This window comes from Danio aesculapii, chromosome 4 (genome assembly GCF_903798145.1).
Source record: "Danio aesculapii chromosome 4, fDanAes4.1, whole genome shotgun sequence".
NCBI lineage: Eukaryota > Metazoa > Chordata > Actinopteri > Cypriniformes > Danionidae > Danio > Danio aesculapii.
In genome coordinates, this window is record NC_079438.1 from 32,693,088 (window position 1) to 32,715,249 (window position 22,162).

The window sequence follows — 22,162 nt, forward strand, 5'->3', positions numbered from 1 at the left end:
CAATTCAACTGCCTTTGTTAATTGAAAAGATGGAGGGGCTGAACCCATATAAACTGATGCAAAGGTAAATAGTATTTTCATTTTTAACAAAGAGTACACAGTATGTTTTTTACCTGCTTTCTTATACAGTTATTTTTTTTATTTATGGTTTAATTATCATCCTTTACAATAGGCATTGCTTTAATAGGAGATTCACTTGTATGTATAGTGAACTGGTGGTCTGGAAACTTTAGCCAGGATAGACTAATGTGCATAGTTCTAGATACATGACAATAATTATTTTTTAAATGTCAATTGTTTATATATATATATATATATATATATATATATATATATATATATATATATATATATATATATATATATATATATATATATATATATAAAAGTTTTGTTGAATAAAATGTGTATGTATAGTCAAATTTACGCAAATGTATATTTTCCTAACAACACAATTGTGGCTAGTGAAAATGGCAAGTGGCTAGTAATGTTGAGAAACTACTAGCCACAATGACCGAGGATCAAAAAAGTTAACGTCAAGCCCTGATAATGATTACTGAATTATTATCTGAATCATAAAGAGCTTTATTGCCAGGTATGCTTACACGTACGAGAAATTTGTTTTCATGACCGAAGCTTCCAAAGTACAGAAGAATGTCAGTGACGGCACAAAAACACAGATAATAAAGGTATATTAATATATACAATACTACCACTACTACTGTTGTTAGTTGTTATTATTATTATTATTATTATTATTATTATTATTATTATTATTATTATTATTATTATTATTATTATTATTATTATTATTATTATGTGTAAAAACAAATATTTACAAATGTTAAATCTATGTTTATAAATGCTGGCCCTGTTCAGAGTTATTTTATTTAAAACCCAGCCGCGCTCATGCGACCTGATTTACCAATAGAGGGCAGTACCATAACAAAGACTGAGGCCAATGATGCGTACAGAGGCGCTCACAAACTGAGCTTTGTCTCTCATTTATTCGCCAGATTACATCCGAGAGGCCAGATTGAGAGGGAAGGCCTTACAAAATTCATTTGCATTGCGGAAAAACGCAGAAAACCAAGCCGTGATGAGGTGATAAAGCCAAGAATATGAAGCCAGACAGCAGCGCAGATTTGGGGGAGCTGAAGACGTGCGTTAACAGTGATGGAGGTACAAGATCTCTGGATCCCCTATAAAAACCCCTAAGATTTCTCCTGTAGGACCAGACAGTATTTATGTAGGATTCCCGCAATATTAATAACAGTAACAAACTTAGCCATTTGCAGAACAGGGAATGAGAGGAGGATTTGATGCACGCGTGAAAATCGGATGCCGCACCGCCGCGCGATGGAAATAACAGGATAACGGGATCCAAGCGGCTTTTTTCTACTGATGGAATTGGCACCAAAATAAACGGACCAGTTGCAAGCACGTGTTTTTTTTTAATAGTCGGTTTGTGGCTTTTTTTTTTTTTTCTTCTTGCGATCAGATCGGCGGGATGGTGTCTTTGAGATGCCACAGGAGCAAGTATATTTGGGCCACTCTGGGGGTGCTGGCGTTGTTGTGGCTCTACATCTTCCCCGTATACAGGATACCCAGCGACAAGGAAATGGTGGAGGAGGTTCTGCGGCAGGGACAAACATGGAGCAGGAACCAGACCGCGGTGGAACTGTACAGGTATTTCAGTGCGCAGGCATTTGCCAGACGCTTTTACCCAGGTGCATATTTCATCAGCGCTTGCTTTCTTATACTGTCGAAGCCACAACAACTTGGTATTTTCTATTGTTTGAGTTTTTAAACATCACGTTCATTCATTCGTGTATTCAATCACTGATGATCCTGACGTGGTATTAAATGGCAGTTTACTAAATCCAGTTGTAATGAGCAAACTGCAATAATCAGTAACTTAATCTCGCCCTCGCGAGTGTTGCAGAGTAGACATCTCTCAAAACCGATTAATGAGACACGCATGCGCACTGGCTCGTTTGAAACGCTATCTGGCCCCGATATGAACTCCATTATGGCTGTTTGCGATTTAATAACACATTTAATCATTTAACTTCCAGCTATCTTAACGCAAAGTAATACCTTTGTAACGACACGGTGGAAAAACATTAGTGGGGTAGTATTTGCACTGACCACGACTGCTTTCTGGTATATAAATACCCATTACCATATATATATATATATATATATATATATATATATATATATATATATATATATATATATATATATATATATATATATATATATATATAATAAATAGTTTGAGGGTTTTTTAAATAATATGATTGTAAGGAAATTGTATTCCTTGCATTAAATAAAAATCTTTACAGTCACTTCGAGAGGACATTTTTAAAAGCCCATTATATTTCAGTGCTTATGCTTTTTTTCTTTCCTTTTTTTTTGCCAGGAAGCTGCTGACAGATTGCTGTAACCCAAAGAGGATGTTTGCGGTTACTAAGGAGAATTCACCATTAGGCAAAGTCTTGTGGTATGATGGCGAATTCTACCACTATCACACAGTCACCAATGAGACCTACCCCATCTTTGTACAGGTACTGCCTTTCATAGGTGTCAGTGGCCAAACAATAAATAATTATACAGATTATACAGAGGCAATAAACTGCAGGAAAAACATGTTTTATTTTCTTTGTTTTCATGCCCCATTTAATTGTGAGATTTTGGGCTTTCGTTATGTTTTTTTTTCTCCCTAATCATAAGTAAACACAAAACACTTTTGAGAGTTTATATTAATGCACTTTATCAATTTGAGTCAATTGTGTAGATTTTTATTAAATTGTAGTTTTTTTCTCCTGTACTGAGCCATAAATACTGTTTCAAGCAATATTTTGAAATGTAAATGTAAAATGGCTTATTTTAAAAGATTTAACACTACCGGCTCTATTTTAACGGTCTAGGTGCAAATTCTGAAGCGCATGGCGCAAAAGCATTAAGGGTGTGTCCGAATCCACTTTTGCTATTTTAAGGACAGGAAAATACGCTCTGCGCCGCAACGCATGGTCTAACAGGGTTGAGCTTATTCTCCTAATGAGTTATGGGTGTGTTTTGAGAATAAACCAATCAGAGTCTCATCTCTCATTTCCTTTAAGAGTCAGTTGCGTCGCTTCATGGCGCATCTGCTATTTACATGGCGGACTTTGTAAGTGGAAAAACTGAACACTTCAAAACAGTTAAGAAAACAGTTAAACAGCATCTGCAGCAACAGGATAATGAGCCTAATCCATTCGGCCTTTATTTTCACTTTCTCTCTTTCGTGGATAAGGAAACGGTGTTGTATGCTCTCCACTGAAGACATGCATTAGCATACATATTTAATTTCGATTGTTAAGCACAAAGATTTGTTTGAAAACTATTTCTAAATTCAGTTCTAATCTCCATCAAACGAATAGTTATATCCAAAGACACGTCCTATGTCCCATTTGGTCCAAAACCTGACAGGTGGACAAATCTAAGCTTGTTTTTAATAAAAAAATAAAATAAATATGTATGTAATAAATAATACTACTAATAATAATAACATTATACAAAAGCATGTGGTCATGAATAAACTGAAAAAGCCCCCGAGGTGAAGAAGGCATTGAGGTACTGTTTTTTATATTTATAGAAAATAGTAATTTTTGTAACATTTTAAGCCTTTAATTCTTTCATTTGCAAAGATATTTCTATATTGCTCTACATCCTGCGTGTTTTAAGCAATGTTTAAGCGAGGCGCACAACTGACATGCTCTGCGCTGGACTTTAGACCTGCTTTGAGCTGGTCTATTGTGCAGTCTATTTTAGTTCCTTAAAATAGCAACGCTCTAGCAATGCGCCTTAACACACCTCCTTTTAAGACCAGAACGCCTATTGGGGCACATATGAGTGCAAATGCATTTGCTATTTAAACAGTGTGGCACAAAACTTCAAAATGACACTTGCGTCCAGCTGTAACTATCAAATAACTTTTGCATCGTGCCTTGCGCTGCATTGGGTCGGGTGTATGATAGGGCCCAACAAGTTATTCTGCTGAATGACAACTGAAGAGTTATATTTACTTTCTGTTTGCTTAATTAAAAAATGTGGAAAAACTGACAGAAGCCTTTCTGTGGGACAAATACCACAAGTTGTGCCTGTTGTAACTTGAAAGGTCAAATTTAGGCTTATGTCTCAAAATGCCCATCTCGATGAGTATTCATGTACACAGTCAGCCATATCTAAAGTGATAGAAAGACATTATCTGAATTTAAGGTTTTAAAGAGACGGCAGCCTAATACACTGTTTATGACAGAATGAAGGATCGAAGAGGAAAATAAATTGTGCCCTTGGCAAAATATCCTTTATAGCTTTATTAAGATACACTCTCAGAAATAAAGGTACACACTGGGGTGGTACCTTTTCAAAAGGTACACATTTGGGTCTGTATTGGTACCTCAAAAGTATATATTAGTACCTACAAATTTTAAGAGGAACACTTTTGTACTTTGTAGGTACTAATATGTACCCTTGAGATATTAATATGGACCTTTTAGGTAGAAATTCATACCTTTTGTAAAGATATCACCCCAGTGACATCTCGCATATTTTTATTTCTAAGAGTGTATAATATACAGAATATACATACAGTACGGTGTTTAATGCCACTAATATTTTGCTGTGTCAGTAAGAAGTTTACATTTTCAAACCTTATTTTTGTCATTAATTGTAATAATCCACTGCGTTTTTGTAAACACAAGGACAGGCTTTGAACAGCCAGTACTCCACACAAAGATCTGATCTCACCATCACTAAAATTTAAATGCTGGTTGTTTGTATAAAATAGTTAAAGTCCTGTGAAGGTTTTTACACCAACCTTAATTCACACAGGTAAAAATATATTAAGTTGTTTGCTGAAAAAAATGTAATAAATAAAATAAATAAGAGTGTGAAAGTGTGAAAAGAAACTGTTGGTCCTGATTTTTTTCTCTTTTTTCCACCCCCACTCTCCATGAGGCTCAGCAAAGCACACTGTTTTCTAAAAATAAACAGGCATGGTAGAGACACCCGCATGGGTCCTGATTGTCCTGTACTGGGCACCATGCCGCTTTTCAGTTGCAGTGTTCCTCCTACGCTGTCTCATTACCCACGTTCATTGCTGATGGACACACAGACGTGCAACTAAGCATCTACACACTCCCACCTCACTCATTTCATTGTCGACAAAGAAGTTAATGCTCAGCGATTCATTATATAAGCATTAATTTAGTATAGAAGGGGTGGGTGGAGTTAAACAGGCAGTGATGTAGAAGTAAGCATTGACCTTCAGTGGAGACAGAGTTTAAACACTATTGCATAATAAAGAGCCATATTCCACAATCTGTGCTTTTACCTGACAAAAGATTTCGGTAACACTTTAGAATAATGGTTCTTTAGTTAATGTATTCACTAACATTGATTAAGTATAAATAATGTAAAGCATTTAGAAATCATAGTTCAACATTAACTAATGCATTATTAAAATTTAAAATCATGCTCACAGTTAATGCACTGAGTTAACATGAATTAACGGTATTTCACTTAAACTAACAATAACTAAAGTTAATGAAGATGAATAAATATAGTTATAAATGTATTACTAATTTGTTCATGTTAGTAAATACACAACCTAACATTAACTAATGGACCATTATTTTAAATTACTGTTTACACTTGATCAACTAAATGAATGCTGAAGTCTATTTAACTTACTGCATTTTTATTACATTATAACATCAATGCTATAAAAGTAACCGTATAATAGTGAAAAAAGTCACATTAAGGAAGTTTATCTGTATGGAAAGAAACACTAGCTGTGCATATACATCCTTATATAGTTTATCAACTCTAAACACTTCAGCCAATGGCCTTTTACGAATGGTTTTGAGGCAGTGTTGTAACAGAGAAATTCCAAACTTGTTAATCTTTAACCTTACAATCTTTTTGTGCAGGTTTTATATAAAAACTACTGTTTTTATATTGACCATTTCAATGTGGTTATATCTTTGGCCCATGAAAATTTCCTGCTTGTTATTAAACTATTTCATAACTGTAACAAGAGGCAGTTCAATCATTACTTAATGTTAAAACAGCTATCATAACATCAACATGTGGCTCTTTTTGGATATTCAGAAGCTATATAAATTAAAAATGTAAAACAGAAAATACGTTGGGACCATTGTTTTTTTACATCCTTCAAAATGGTTTATAAAAGAAGAGTAAAAGGAAATATTCACATGAATATACATGCTCTTGGCTTGTAACCATGCAGAAAGCTCAAGAAATAAACTCATATTAATCACCTTAGTAATGTTGTATCAACACCCTGTATAAACACTTGTCTTGATTTGTAGGGAACCAAGGAAAATCCTCTAACTAATGCAAAAGAAGAATGTCTGATTTAATTATATATAGCATTTAATTATATATAGATGAAAATGTGGGCCTGTGATGAAATTGGATCACTAGAGAGTCATAGAAAGGGTGTTTTTATCTATTTGGTTTTACTCAGAGGTTCACCACTCTTTAAAGTACCTGAATATTAAAGCAACCTTGATTTGAATATGTATTCATCAAAAGAAACAAATGGAAATTTACTGTTTGTGTCTATGTCATACCCACTTGTGTAAAACCCACTGTTTTGTGTTGCTAGGATACACCATTGCAGCTTCCTCTGAAGAGGTGTGCTGTTGTGGGCAATGGAGGGGTGCTGAAACACAGTGGCTGTGGAAATGAAATTGACCGAGCTGACTTTATCATGAGGTGAGAAGATTTTTTTCATTTTGTTGGTGAATTCAATTGATGAGCAAAGAGTTGGTCAGCTAGGATTACAGGGATCTTGATATGAGCTGGGTGTGACATCTTTATTCAGGCAGATATGTCTGAAATGCAAGAAGAGATAGAAGCTGAGATTTTTGTGGGTTCTCAGGTTAGACCTAGGCCAGGGGTGGGCAACTGTGGGTAAATCCTGGAGGGCCAGTGTCTTGCTAAGTTCAGCTCCATTGTTAATCAAACACACCTAATATATAGCCTTTGTCTTTAGGATTGATTGATTTGAGAAGCAACTAATGTCCGAATTAGTTCATCGATTTAAATGCTTCTTTTTGGATATTACGTAATTCTATACGCATGAGCTTAGGACCTACTAACTACAGTTTGCTTTAAGAACATGTTAATAAATTTAGTTACAAACTAGCTAGTAGTTTCAAAGCCCCTAGTGTGGACTTTACCTTCCAGTTTAAGAAAGAACTTAGAGCTGGTGCAACCCTACTCAGGAGATAAATAATGCCATAACGCACTGCCTCTCTAAAGACACGGTGCCTTTTAATGCACTGACCAAAGAGGGATTAAAAAAATTTATCTAAATGTAGGATAGGAGATATACACTTCTGTCTCGCACCTATTTTAGCCATTTTGCAGTACCACAGCTGTATGTTTAACATCATGATATTTTGTGTAGCATCTGGGATAATTATTTTGTTTGAAACAATATAAGCTACAGAAAGGCTCCTATTAGCCATATTAGTTTGCAGAGTGTTCTGTATTTTTATAATTATTATTTTTTGTTTGTATAATAAGCTACACTATCTGCCTAATTTGAGTTCAACTTGTTTACAGAAAGGTACGGTCATTTTATTGGTGCTTACTGTTTGCTCTAGAGAAAAATTTGTAAGTAAGTTAATATCTTTTCAGTTCCTTTTTTTAACTAACACTCACTGCATTTCAGCAGTAAGTAGCAATGATACAGATTATTGCGCTGAAGCTTGACTACAAAATTAATACGCAAATCTAATCAAAATCACAATATCTGTCAAAAAAAAAATCCCAATTAGATATTTTCCCCAAATTGCACAGCCATATTTCAGACTGAATTCCCCGGGACACAAAAAGGAGGAGAGAGTCTGTAATATTTTTGACTGCTGTCGTCAAAAAGTGTTGACTATTTTGAGCAGTGGAGTAATCTGAGCCTACTTATTATGGAGGGAAAGTTGCAAGTCATGAGAGATATGATGATGACAGGAGTGAGAGCACTAGAGTCTCTTGTAGAAGAATGGAATGGATCTGGTCTAAGGGACGGGGGAAGGGAAAATAAGAATAATTGAATTCCTGCAGGCGGTGGCCGGTTGTGGGTGTGTGGTATAGAAAAATGGTCTCTGATTCTGTGAGGTGTAATAGTAGTAATACAGATGGAAGGAAGTGGACAGGGATTTATAATTTAGTGGTAGAGCTAGGGGTATAACAGTACATACCTCAGTTTTGAAGTTATGTTTTCAGGAACCAGTTGTAAAAAAAAGAATAAATGATAGTGTTAATGCTTATACTGCTGCCGTTTGAACTCAGGGCTCTATACAAAGATCAGTCACGGCACATTAAAAAGCTCAAAACAGCATTTATTCATAGATATTTACATTAGATGTTGCCTACACTATTGGTGACTATTGGAAGGAATGCGTCAATAGAGCTGCTGTTTTAGTATAGGGTAGCGCTCCTTTGAAATGAATGTGGGACCAAGATATAAAGGAGGACTGGCCATCTGGAGCTAGAGATATGTAAGCATTTATACATGATCGGGAGTTTTCCCGGTGGTCAGTACACAAATATTTTTTTTAATTATGAAAATTATAATTTTACATCACTTTTCTACATTGATGAATAAGTGACCACACAGGCATTGCCGACTAAGTGCGTGTGTTTGTGTGCATGGAAATGTATTATCCTCCCTCCTATATAAATTTGATCTAATCCGTGACCTGAAACACTCCCCCTCTCCTGCTTTCACTTCTCATGCTAACGGAGGGAGCGATTCGTTTGTGAATGAATCTCCGTTATGAACGACTCCTTCTCTTAGCCGATAAAATAATATCGGCTAGGAGATATTAATTTACATAATAATACAAGTTTCTGGCACCGCAGCATCTTGTTGTCAAATTTCATTTACATTGTTTGCTGATTTTATTCAACCAAACTAGCATAAGCCTAGAATTTAGTGTGAGTTGGTGCTACTTTCCTTATGATCAGTGGACTAAGTGACTGTATTATTATCTTATTATTAACTTATTATTATCTTAGTAACTTATTATTATTAAGTTACTTGTTGAGCATTATAAATCTATTTACTTAAATATATATAAAAACATAAACTTATATCCAAACATATAAAAACATAAAAAAATGCGATCTTACCTGTGAAATGCTCTGCCTTTGTGCTTGGTTTTCTTTGTTTGCTCATTACTACACATTGGCTTTAGTCTTGACTAGTGCAGTTGAATGACATATGTCCTGGAAGCACTGTACAAATGTGGCGCATTATTGACGCATGCTCAGGGTCCGTATGTGATATCTAGTGTATATATCTATAGCATTTATTAGTCCAGATAAAGTTGGGCTGAATTTGAAAGATGACAATTTGATTATTTTTTAAAAGATCCATGCAGTTATTGCAAACACTATAGTATATATAGACTGACTTTACGTGGCCGCCATTTTTAAAATTGAAATCGAGGCTGCGGTGGGAAGAAACCCAGACATATCGCTTGGAGTCACAAAGGAATGTTGTGTACCTGGCTGTATATCTTATCAGCAAAGAGAAAGTGACACAAATTTATAATTTCACCGCTTTTCGAGTGACCCAAAGGTCCGTTCTGAATGAATGGTGAAAATAAAAAGGGACAGCAGACCTAATTTTCAGCTAAGTTTAGGGAAATGGCACTAGTTGGCCAAACTTTTCTTTCCCAAACACACGTTTTAGATATCATTTATTAAACTCAAGTTAATGAACTGATTCTTTCCCTATATTAGACTTGTCATGATACTGAATTTCAGCACTGAAATAAAAAAAACATCAATTTCCCGTTAACATTTAAGGCACTGTGGAGTGCATCCTTAAACAGCACTGGTTTGCCATTGTGTTCACATGCTCAACAGAAATGACTGTAATTAGCCGTAAAGGTCATCAGTTCACCCACCACACTTCACAATGTTTAGCGATTGCAAACACAGACGAGTGATCCGCTTGATGAATCGACTGATCTTCGTGGCTTTAAAACGCCCCATTGTCCGTGGATCTGGGTTTGCAATCAAATTGTTTTGTCACTCACCGGGTTACATAGGCTGAAGGCAGGGAAGGCCCCCCGGTGTTTACCTGGTGCCATGAACTCAAGCCCAGGAGGACATTTAAGCTTACTACTCAGCGTATAAACAAGAGATTTTATGCCTAATATGCTTTTAATTGTTTAAATTAAACTAAACGGAATTATATTAGGGCGATGCAGTGGTGCAGGTAGTGCTGTTGCCTCACAGCAAGAAGGTCTCTGGTTCGAGCCTCGGCTGGGTCAGTTGGCGTTTCTTTGTGGAGTTTGCATGTTCTCCCTGCATTCGCGTGGGTTTCCTCCGGGTGCTCCGGTTTCCCCCACAAGCCCAAAGACATGCGGTACAAGTGAATTAGGTAGGCTAAATTGTCCGTAGTGTATGTGTGTGTGAATAAGTGTGTATGTGTTTCCCAGTGATGGGTTTCAGCTGGAAGGGCATCCGCTACAAAAAACAAACGTTGGATAAGTTGGTGGTTCATTCCACTATGGCGACCCCAGATTAATAAAGGGACAAAGCCGAAAAGAAAATGAATGAATGAATGATATTAAAGTCAAGTTTACAGCATTTCTGCATTTTGAAATTGCGGCAAAAGCTGGAGGGTTGTAGTCCACATCATGTTGTTGCAATGTTTACAGTGCTGGTCCTATACTTCAGGGTTTCATCCCACCGCAGCCTCGCATTCATTCTTTAAAATGGCGGCTGTGTGAAATAAGCATATAGAATACACAAGACGAGTCACTCGTATAGTTTTGAATTGGGAAAAGTGTAACAGTCTATATGGTGAACGAAGCCCCACCTTCTAGTAAAGGAGCCAATCAGCGATTGCTATAGACTAAGGATTCTCCAAGGGAAGGGCTTGGACCAGACATGAATTTCTGCAGATTTTGTGTGACTCAAACGTTAAGAAATGAAACAAAAGAGACAGCTGTTGTTTAATTCTATTGGTGTTTCCTAATATGAAATTTAATCGTATGCTTGGCAAGAAATTTTGGAGAATTTGATGGCTCCCCGAGAGACGTTTCAAAGATGGCCGCCAGATGAAATGACTTACCTTAAAGGGACTTTGGTTATGTGACAAATGTTGTGCTTTATTGGATTTTGTGAATTTTCAATTTTGTGTTCTGTACAAAACCTCTATTTTGTATACCACATAACAAACTTAAAAGCCCTATACCTTTTTTTCTTGTAGGAATATGTATATTTTTACACTCCCTTCTAATCCCCGTTGGAAGTTGGTCCTCTAAAACACAGTTATGTTCCCGGAGAGCCACAGCTCTGCACAGTTTAGTTTTAAGCCTAATCAAACTAATTGAGTCCTTCAGGCTTGTTTTAAACCTCCAGGTAAGTGTATTGAAGCAGGGTTGGAACTAAACTGTGCAGGGCTGCGGAGGTTGACACCTCTGTTCTAAAATGAAGTTGTTCAAGTGGAACAAATAAAACCCAGAACTTTTGTTAATCTTTTTGATGCGTCGTTAACAACAATGCTATCTCATTAACAATCATCTGACAGTCCTCACTCTTTTTTTTCTAGATGTAACCTTCCTCCTTTGTCTAAAGATTATACTGATGATGTTGGTACCAGAACACACCTGGTGAGCGCGAATCCAAGTATTATTGAAAAGAGGTAAGTGTCTTTTCACTTTTATTGTTGGGGGTTCATATGATAGATTTACTCATTTGCTTTATTTAAATCAGAATACCAACATTTTAGTAGTAGTACCGAAAGGCAGTGGAAACAATGATTATGGGTACATTTGCATGACACAGCATTCAATTACTTTCACTTTAAATGCGTTTTAGTCCTCTCTCACAGATCAGTGTTTTAGGATTTTGAAAATGCAAACTTGGATTTCAGAATGCATGTTTTAGTGCTTTGTTTTGTAATCCTACCCTTTAAATTCTAGAATTAAAGGTGCAGTAGGTGACTATTTTCAGATTCATAAGGTACCTTTTACAGCTTCGATAATGTAGATTTTTATTTAGTTTAACAACAAAACAGAAGTAAATAGTGCTATTCCACCTAGCCTTCTTTATTGAGGTGAAGTTTTTATATTCACAAAGGGAAAATTAAGTTTTGAGAAATAAAAATGAAATTTGCAAGCAAAAAAATAACTGCAAAAAAAATCAAGCAGTGCAAAAAAACTATAGCATTTGCAATAAAAAACTATATATATTGGCAAAACATTTTTGTAGCATTGCTTTGTTGCATTGTCATCCTAATAGCTCATTTAGATTTTCTGTTTAGTCAACCGCGAGTGAGTGATGCTGTTTTCACTTTGCACTAGGGATGCACCGATACCTTTTTTGGAACCGATCTGATCTCGATACCAAAATTATCCGATCCCGATACTGTGCCGTTTTTTTTTTTTTCCCCAAGTAGGGATGCTCAAAATAACCGATTAACCGATAGCCAAAAGGGTGCTTTTGTAACCGATGGTATCAGTTAAATGATTAAAAAATATTGTTTTATATATTTTTAAAGTTTAGCTGCATAAGGGGCTGATCACAGCGAACGCGCTTTTTGCGTTGAGACTAAGAGGTGCATCTTTTGAATGGTTTACTAATGTTTTGTTGTTGCGCGCTATGTGCGCTCGAGTGGAAAAAGCATGTTAACTCAGTCACGTCTTTTTCATTCTTCAATCAAACGAAAGCAGAGGCGGGGTTTCAGTTGAGGTGACAGCAGTGTTTGTGTTGTCAAGACGACTACGGCGAGCTTTTAATGATGGAGGACAGACTTTTATAACAATTATAACAACATTGACAGCAACTCTCGCGCAAAATACAGGTCAGCTGTTTCAGTCGTTTCCTAGTGACATAAAAAAATAGCACCGCGCTTCTTTTTTTCTTGTCACCAATAAAGGGAGTGCGGTGCAGGAACCAGGAACACAAATCAGGAACCAAATCTAGTAAATCTAGCTCTACCAAATCTAGCAAATAAATATACATTTATTTATACAAAATATTATAACTTAAAATTAAATAAAACACAGTCATTGAAATATAGAATGTACAATTTCGTGATGAATTCCTATCATGCTGATGTCGCTTTAGATTTGTTATTTTTATCAGCTACCTCCCCCCCCACGCTTTTTACACATGGTCTTTTTTGTCTTTTTCTTTTTATCTCAGCTGTTGCAATTTCGTTATAGTTTAATCAGACAGACAGACAGACAGAAGATGCATGTTATCACATCCCGCGTCTACTGTGAATCAGTTACTTCACACTTCACACACCAATTCTGATTAGATACCTTTTTTAAAAATGTTCCTCACTCACATTTTAGTCTTGTTTTTTGATTAGTCAACAAATGTCAGTTTTTTATTATAGTTGTCGTCATCATCACTTTAGTTTTAGTCTTGTTTTCCTTGTTAGAAACTTGTTCGGCACGAAAATTCTGACAAATTTTTTGTGAACCAACTTGTTAGCTTGCATTAGAAACCATGACAGAATAGTCAGAAAAGAACATGCTACTCTCAGGACAGATATGTCTTACTCTTGAGGGATGGATATTGACCTTAAGTGGATTATCCGTTTATCGCCTGCATTATCTCTCAGGAGATCTCTCACGTGAGATCTCTCAAAAAATGATGTAATATTTTTGTGCTCTGTAAAGCGATGATTTGTTGACTCAGCTTGACTTAGTCAAGACTCAAGTCATCTTGAGCATTGACTCGGTTAAGTTGTATTGACTTAATCCAAATTTTTTCAACCTAAAATGTTTAGTTGACAGTTAAATTGACCCAACTTCCTATTTTAAATAAAAAAGGGGCTACATTGCTGGTGATCTTAACAGTTATCAAGTTAGCAGAACTTTGTTAGTTGAAATACAATAACTTACATTTTCAAGTTAATTTATCAGATTTTCTTAATAGGAAATCAAACAGACAATTAAATACATTACACATTTTATTAAAGACTTTAACTCTCAATTTAGCAATTACACACAATGTACTTGCAATATAATTGTCTTTACATAGTAATTTTCATTATAAAGTCATTTTCCTTACAAAACAAATGTCCTTACAAATTAATTAAAGTCAAATTAATCTCAAGAGGAGAAAAGAAATTACAGCAAAACTATAAAAATACACAACTAACACAGGCTGGGAAAAAAATTACATCAGATCTTGGAAGATTATAAAATCTGATCTTAACATCTTTAATTCAATGATTTTTAAGTGAGTACTCTTGCACTGCAGATATCTGCTTCAATGTTCATAAATACTTTCTGAATCAGCAAAAGTGTATATGAGGTGTTTTGGGTAGTTTATGCATTTCCATCACGTTTGCATACACATTTCCTCAATTACAAAGGCTCCATCACTAGAGTCGCATCATTCTGTCACATCTTTCACCGCTGTGATGATTTCAGGAGTAATTCCAGAAAAAATAATTTTGACCCTAAATTTTTTTTTTTTAAATTAAAAACTGCTTTTATTCTAGCTGAAATAAAACATATAAGACTTTCTCCAGAACAAAAAATATTATCAGACATACTGTGAAAATGTTCTTGCTCTGTTAATCATCATTTGGAAAATATTTAAAAAGAAAAAATCGTCGGCGCAATAGCCTAGTGGTTAGCGCGTCGACATATGGTGCAGTAGCACATCAGGGCGTCGCGAGTTCGAATCCCGGCTCGAGGACATTTCCCTACCCTACCCCCCTCTCTCTCTCTCCAACTTCGCTTCCTGTCCTAAATACTATCCTATCTAATAAAGGCAAAATGGCCAAAAATAAATCTTAAAAAAAAAAAAAAAAAAAGAAAAAATCATTCAAAGGGAGGCTAATAATGACTTCAGCTGTATGTAGTATTAGACATGATGTCTAACAAAGCATAAACAAAGTTTATTAGCCATTAGCCATAACTGATTGACAGTAAAGGTTTGTCATTTGAAAAAAATTATACATCTTTTAATGAAAGCACTCTTTTACAGAAAGAATACTTTTTTTAGAACTGAGCAATAATTAATAAAAAAGACCTGTTTATTCCCACTGGTCACATATATGATGTGTGTTTATTGTCATTTCTGAAACCCTAAAAGTGTTGTTTACTGAGCATGAAATCAGTTCAATTTACATTAGGGTTGGGTCGGTAGACGATGCCATCGTCCATCGCCGATGGCCAGTAGACATTACAATGCTGATCCGGTATCTCGATCCTCCACCCCGCACCCGTTGTAGCAGCAACCCACATGCAAAAAATACACATGACCCCGTTTACAGTAATACATCTTAGTTTTTAAACGGCATTTTAGAACAAAAACGATCCACGTCCACACTGGCGTTTCATCTAGCATTTCTGAAAAACCCTCCTTCCACACTATACCACTAAAAAACGCACATCACATGACCACAAACACAAACAAACACACGCACACACACACACACTCTGTCATGTGCTGCAGCGTCTGAACTCTTTTTAGCACAAAACCCCAGAAAGCAGTGCACATCGGACAGTTAATCAAGGATGTACCGCTGGATTGCCTCTCACTGTAGTTATTAAACGTGATATTTAATTAATCTTGTCTCTAACTTCTCTTCGGTCTTTTGAATCTATCAGGTAACATTTCACAGCATCAGTACACTGCTTTAATCTTTCGCTTTCACGCTTGTACTGAGTAATTTTAGCGAAAACCTCAGATACTGTTGGTTGGCTGCTGTTGGTTGTACACCTTTTTACCAACCAATTTTGTCAACGCCATTATAACGACACAAATCACTCTTCCTATTCATGCCAGAGTCCCGCGGAAAAAGTGATTGACAGGTGGCAATTTCTGTGTAACTTTTAACTTTTATCTAGACATAAATCTTTATTTATTTATGATTTGGATATGGGTAAAACAAAGATCATGCAGGTCAGATATTTGAAATGGTAGGCTACAAATTAATTAATTCACCGCCTACGATGACGATGCCATAGTCCATCGCAATATTTTACGTTAGAAATTGTACGATGCCAAATTGGTCAACATCGCCCAACCCTAATTTACATACTTCATGTTTGCACATCTAGAAGAGGTTTAAATTTCTTTATGATCACAATTGTGACCAGTAGAATAATGCAGGGGCGTTGCTAGACATAAAGCTCTACTGGGGCACCCCACCCCCCTCCCTCAAAAAAATAAATAAATAAAATATTATATATATATATATATATATATATATATATATATATATATATATATATATATATATATATATATATATATATATATATATATATATATATATATATCTTGTTATTATACAATTATTGTTCTAAATAATCTTAAATGTAACTGAAAAACAATGTTTAGACACAACTGGAGTGATATGCTAAGATCATTTAAGAAATCTTTTGCATAAATATTAATTTCATTTGAATGAAATTCTATAGACAATTGAATAAAATACAAAAAAAAATATGTTTTATAGATTTATCTGTTGTCTTAGACTTGACACATGGCAGAGATTTAGGTTTATTAAGTCTTTACCTCCCTGACTCCTCATCCCTCCTCATCTCGTCATCCCTCCTTTTTGCTTCATACAAAAAAATCTATCAGGAGACATGCTTAGTAAGATCACCGTCATATGAACTTTAGATTTGTCGACTAGCTAAACAAAAAAGGCCGTTACGCCGGTTTTTTAACGCATGAGCGGCGCGTGACAAGCAAGTAGCCTACTTTTTTGGCGCGCATGTTAACTACCGTTACTCGCACCGGCAGAACACATTAAACACATTGTAAACACATGCTTGAAGTTTCTGCCATCCCGACTCTTCACCATAACTTCTCAATCCAGATGGATGGAGCAACCATCACTGCATCCAAAATGGTAAAAAGCCTTGGAGTAACGATTGATGACCAACTAAAATTCTCTGACCACGTTTCTAGAACTGCTCGATCTTGCAGATTCGCACTCTATAACATCAGAAAGGTCCGACCCCTCCTATCTAAACATACAGCTCAACTCATTGTTCAAGCTCTTGTTCTCTCCAAACTGGACTATTGCAACTCTCTGCTAGCCGGGCTTCCAGCTAATTCCATCAAACCTCTTCAGCTGCTTCAGAACGCAGCAGCACGAGTGGTCTTTGATGAACCCAAAAGAGCACATGTCACTCCGCTACTCACCCGTTTGCACTGGCTGCCAGTTGCTGCTCGCATCAAATTCAAAGCTCTGATGTTTGCTCACAAAGTGACCTCTGGCTCTGCTCCTTCGTATCTGCTCTCACTTCTGCAGATATATGTGCCCTCCAGAAACTTGCGTTCTGTGAATGAACGTCGCCTCGTTGTTCCATCCCTAAGAGGGAAGAAATCACTTTCCCGAACTCTCGCATTCAATCTGCCCAGTTGGTGGAATGAACTCCCTAACTACATCAGAACAGCAGAGTCACTTGCTGTCTTCAAGAAACGACTAAAAACTCAACTGTTTAGTCTCCACTTTCCCTCCTAATCTTAACTGCCTCTCTGGCTATACCACTAACTGTGCTCTCTCTCTCTCTCTCACAAAAAAAATAAATAAATAAAAAAAATAAAAATTTTTTTACTAATGCTTTGCTTCTTAGACTTTACACACCTGAAACTTGTCTATAGCACTTGTTCACTGCTGCTCTTATAGTTGTGTAAATTGCTTCCTTGTCCTCATTTGTAAGTCGCTTTGGATAAAAGCGTCTGCTAAATGACTAAATGTAAATGTAAAAATGTAAATGTTTTCACCAGCGTTGTTTTGGTTGCACATAGAGAATAAAGTCTTTATTTCGGGATTACCACTCTTAATAAATACACTTGCATATGAAGTAAATCATATCTCAAAGCATTTACTGGGGCACTGGAGAGTTTTACTGGGGCACATGCCCCAGTAAATTGGGTCTAGCGATGCCCCTGGTATAATGCATTGTTTCAATTGAAAACAACTGAATTTGCTGTTTCCCACCAATTACTAGTGTGGTCAAGGATAAAACTTGACACAATGATATTAAGTTAGGGTAAAATCTAATTTACCCAACATTATATCACAAGATGCATGACGTTTATTTGTTTGGGTAAAATGCATGTGCTCAATTAGCAAGAAAAAATATGGGATTAAACAAGTTACTGTCGACTAACCATTGCTTTGCTCTTTTTATCAGTTTTCAGAACCTACTTTGGTCCCGTAAATCTTTCGTAGAGAGCATGAAGGCCTATGGTTCCAGCTACATCTACATACCAGCGTTCTCTATGAAGCCTGGCACTGACCCGTCATTACGAGCATACCACGCACTCGCAGACACCTCCTCCAATCAGACTGTCCTCTTTGCTAACCCAGATTTTCTTAAAAATGTTGGCATATTCTGGAAAAACCATGGCGTTCATGGCAAACGATTATCCACAGGGTTATTCCTAGTGAGTCTCGCCCTTGGCTTATGCGAAGAGGTGACGGCTTATGGATTTTGGCCATTTTCAGTTGGTCTGGATGAGCGACCCGTCAGCCACCACTATTATGACAACATTCTCCCATCCTCCAGATTTCATGCCATGCCTGAGGAGTTTCTCCAACTCTGGCATTTGCACAAAAGTGGTACATTGCGTATGCGGGTTGGCAGTTGTGCAAAGGAGGGGATGGATTTGAATAGGGAAAAATAAATGGAGTAACCCCAACAACAAAAATAGCCATCTTGCGACTGGCATGAGAAATACTATAAGTTGTGAGGTGATACTCAACCCCCAAAGATGGGTTTTGGTGTCTAGTTTTTTTGGTGTCTATATGCTTGAACCACAACTGCTACCAACACACCCTTTCTTCTTTTTGCTAAAGGACTGTTGTAAAGACTTGCATGTGTTCCCAACCTCATGTATACACTCAGTGGAAGCTTGTTATGTCCTTGTATTGAAGATGTGGGAGCTCAGGTGTCATGTGACAAATTTAAACTGCAGTTGATTGAAAGAGGGGCTGCTTTAAATCATGTCTTAATAACTTTAAATGGGAAATCAAAGCAATTTAGCTTTGGTCATTTTGAATATGTGTTGTGTTTTTGGTTTGTTTAATCTTGAGATGGGCATTGAATGTAAACACTGTACAAGAAGGAAAAAAGGCCTGTTTTATGAATTTGATGCTGGTTTAACGTGAAGGCTGTGGTTCATGTATTAATGTTTGCTTTTTTATTTTTAACATTCAATCTACTAAAAATGCCTTGTGGGTCTAGATCTGTCATGAAACATATCCCAGACATGACTTTGTCATGCTAGGAGTGGGACAGTCATGCACTGAGAGAGCGCATTTCATTTTGAGGCATACATTTCGTAGAAAAGAGTGAATAGTTTGCGTGCCAATGGAAAATATGTGATATCTTCTGAGAGACTTTTTAATTTGTATTTGTGTTATTGGTATGTGTTTGAAAATGAGTGGTTTGTGGGAATGAGCCCTTCTGATGTTTTTGAAGTGGCACCAATCCTAGAGTAAACATTTTTTGCCTGATTAAGGTGCTGGACACCTTGTCCGTGACATGTAAATACTCAATCATCAAATTTGTTACTATTTCCACAAGAATCATGGTTTCTCTGAATGTAATGGCAGCCGTTTTGATAGTCTGCCAAGTAACTTGGTTCTTTGACTTGTTCTGTGTTTATTTATTATTATTTTTAATTCAACTGCACACAGGGAACTTGGTTGAAATCGTGTAGGTGCTAGCTGTACACATGCACTGTAGTTAAGATGTAATAAACCATTACTGACTAAGTTTTAATAGGTACGGTTGGTAGGAAAGATGCACTATAATGATGATTAACGTCAGTACTTAATGGGATAGTTCACCCAAGAATTAGTATGAAGTGCATTGACATTTTTTTTTAGCTATTTAGAATGTTTTGAGTAAAATAATTGTATTAGCTGTTTTGTGCATTTATGTAAAAGTTGGCACGACCTACTGTTGATGGTTGACAGAACACTTAACCAGGTCACATTTCACCTCAGTTAAACATTAACATTGTTATAATTGCACAAATTACAAGACATAATGCTGCTTAAATGTTAAATGCTTTTTTTGTTTTGTTTTGTTCTGTTATTTTTATTTTTACATTTTGGGGTGAACTATGACCCGGGTGACCTTAACTGAAAAAGCGTGAATTCATTTGATTATCTTAAGAAAATACTATTACCATATTTTCACACTTTAAACCAATGAGTGCCTTTATCAGTATTAAAAAGGCTAAGGACAACTTTATCCCCAAAACGCCAACGTAACCTCACAGAATTAAGTATTTCCAAACCAAGACTGATGTGCAACCCTACAGAAAAACTTTAATTTATTTTGATTTATGATGTGAAATTAAAATCCTTGATGGGAGTTTCAAAATAGCATGCGGTTGTAGAAGGACCAATGTACATTACTGTAATTTTTTTTTAACATTGCTTAATTGCCAGAAGACCACATCTTTAGCGTGCATAAAGATCTGATCATTATTATTTTTTGCACTTTTTTGTGCTGTTCAGTATTGTGGATGAGTGAGGTTGTAATTTGTGTAAGTAGGCATGCATGACTGTGATATATAATTGTTTTTTAAACAGATTTTTAAGTGAAAAACTCATTAACTATTATGTATTTTATGTTTTGCCCTTTGAGCCATATGAGAGTGTGTGCCCTACTGAAACTGAGCTTACCTCAATTGTACTAGTCACTGTTAAAATCATTGACAAAGCTCACAGGAATTTAATCTTAGGTATTTAAGTATGTTTTAGTCCACTCTGCTGCAAATGTGTCCTATCATGTCAATCTTCTAGGCTCAAACAGTTGGTTGATTGTGTTAGTACTTGAGCATGTCAAAATCCTCTAACAGGAACGAGTATGAGCATTTTTTACATGCCACATGGGTTATGCCAATATTAAAAAAGTTGGAAAAAATAAACGAAACACTGCTTTTAAACAATAAAGACATCATGTCAAGTATTTTTCTGCAAGCATGTGTGAATTGTATTTGAATTAAAGGAGTAGTTCAATTTTGTCTTAAAAATTTTGTTATTTACCTACCATGTTCCAGACCTGGGGTGTGTTTCCGAAAGCCATTGTTAGCCAAAGTCACAAGTTGTGTCGTTACAAGCATAGTTCGTTGATTTGGCATTTTCCAAATCCAAACATTCACAAACTTCTATGCTTGCAACTACACCTATGGAGCTGTAGTTAGAAACATAGTTCTGTGTTCTATTCCCAGTTATCCCCCTATGCCCTATTCGTTTAGAACATTCTAACATTTAAACTTGGACTGATTTTTTTTTTAAAACATTAAAGTCATCACTCTTAGGTGTAATTTGTTTTCAAAGCATTTTTACGGTTCAGTTTTAGAGATCTTCATATTTACATTTGCGCTCTTTTCGCATTGCCCTTTGAAAACATTAATGCCGTTTTGAAAATACAGCCATGGCTGATGACGAAAGCTATAGGTGACCTGTTTAAAAGCGGAACAAAATATAGCATACGTTAATCGTTTAAATTTATAGTAGGTTCTGTATCTGTAAATGACATGGGCCTGTTGGTTAGAACATTTCTGCAGTGATTTGAATGTGTCAAATTGTAAAAGTAGACTTTTCAAAAAATAAAAAAATAAACAATATCCTACTTAATAATAATAATAATCATCATCATCATTAATTATATTATTAAAGTATGATTTTTTTTCATTTCCTAATAAATAGCCTCATTATTTATTTATATGATTTATAAATGATATTAGATTACGTGTTAGCTTTTTTAAGGTATTTTATGTTAATTTAGAATAGAATATGTAATGTTTTCTATATGTGTAAAGGAAACATATGCTCTATATGTGCCATTTACATATATTTCAATTAATATGGAAAACGCGTGCATGTTTTTACCAAAACTAATATTGGATTTTTTTTTAAATGCGTGTGTCTGTAAAACAATATAATTTGCACAAAGAAATTATGGGGTTCTTCTCTAAAGAAGTTGTTACCAGCCAGTTTAGAGCATCATTATGGGCGTTTTACGTTATAACTAAATGGTTTAAACGATGGATCTGCAACAGAGAAAGTAAGGGATTTGGGAAACACTCTTCACTACATCGTTCTTTC

The 22,162-nt window shown here is 35.8% G+C and overlaps 1 protein-coding gene across 1 annotated transcript; it reads left to right on the plus strand.

Moving 5' to 3' along the window:
* The first annotated feature begins 983 nt into the window (after nt 1-983).
* Nucleotides 984-20,992, plus strand: st8sia1 (ST8 alpha-N-acetyl-neuraminide alpha-2,8-sialyltransferase 1). Its single transcript, XM_056455496.1, has 5 exons — nt 984-1,689; nt 2,429-2,573; nt 6,683-6,792; nt 11,651-11,743; nt 18,228-20,992. The coding sequence occupies exons 1-5, from the start codon at nt 1,511-1,513 to the stop codon at nt 18,718-18,720; spliced, it is 1,020 nt and encodes a 339-aa protein (XP_056311471.1). The 5' UTR covers nt 984-1,510; the 3' UTR covers nt 18,721-20,992.
* The last annotated feature ends 1,170 nt before the right edge of the window (nt 20,993-22,162 follow it).

What these genes read in the sequence shown, in the direction of transcription:
- st8sia1 (XM_056455496.1), top strand. Translation starts at nt 1,511, where the DNA reads ATGGTGTCTTTGAGATGCCACAGGAGCAAGTATATTTGGGCCACTCTG. An exon ending in CCTACCCCATCTTTGTACAG is followed by an intron (nt 2,574 to 6,682) that starts GTACTGCCTTTC and finishes TTGTGTTGCTAG; the next exon opens with GATACACCATTGCAGCTTCC. An exon ending in CCAAGTATTATTGAAAAGAG is followed by an intron (nt 11,744 to 18,227) that starts GTAAGTGTCTTT and finishes TCTTTTTATCAG; the next exon opens with TTTTCAGAACCTACTTTGGT.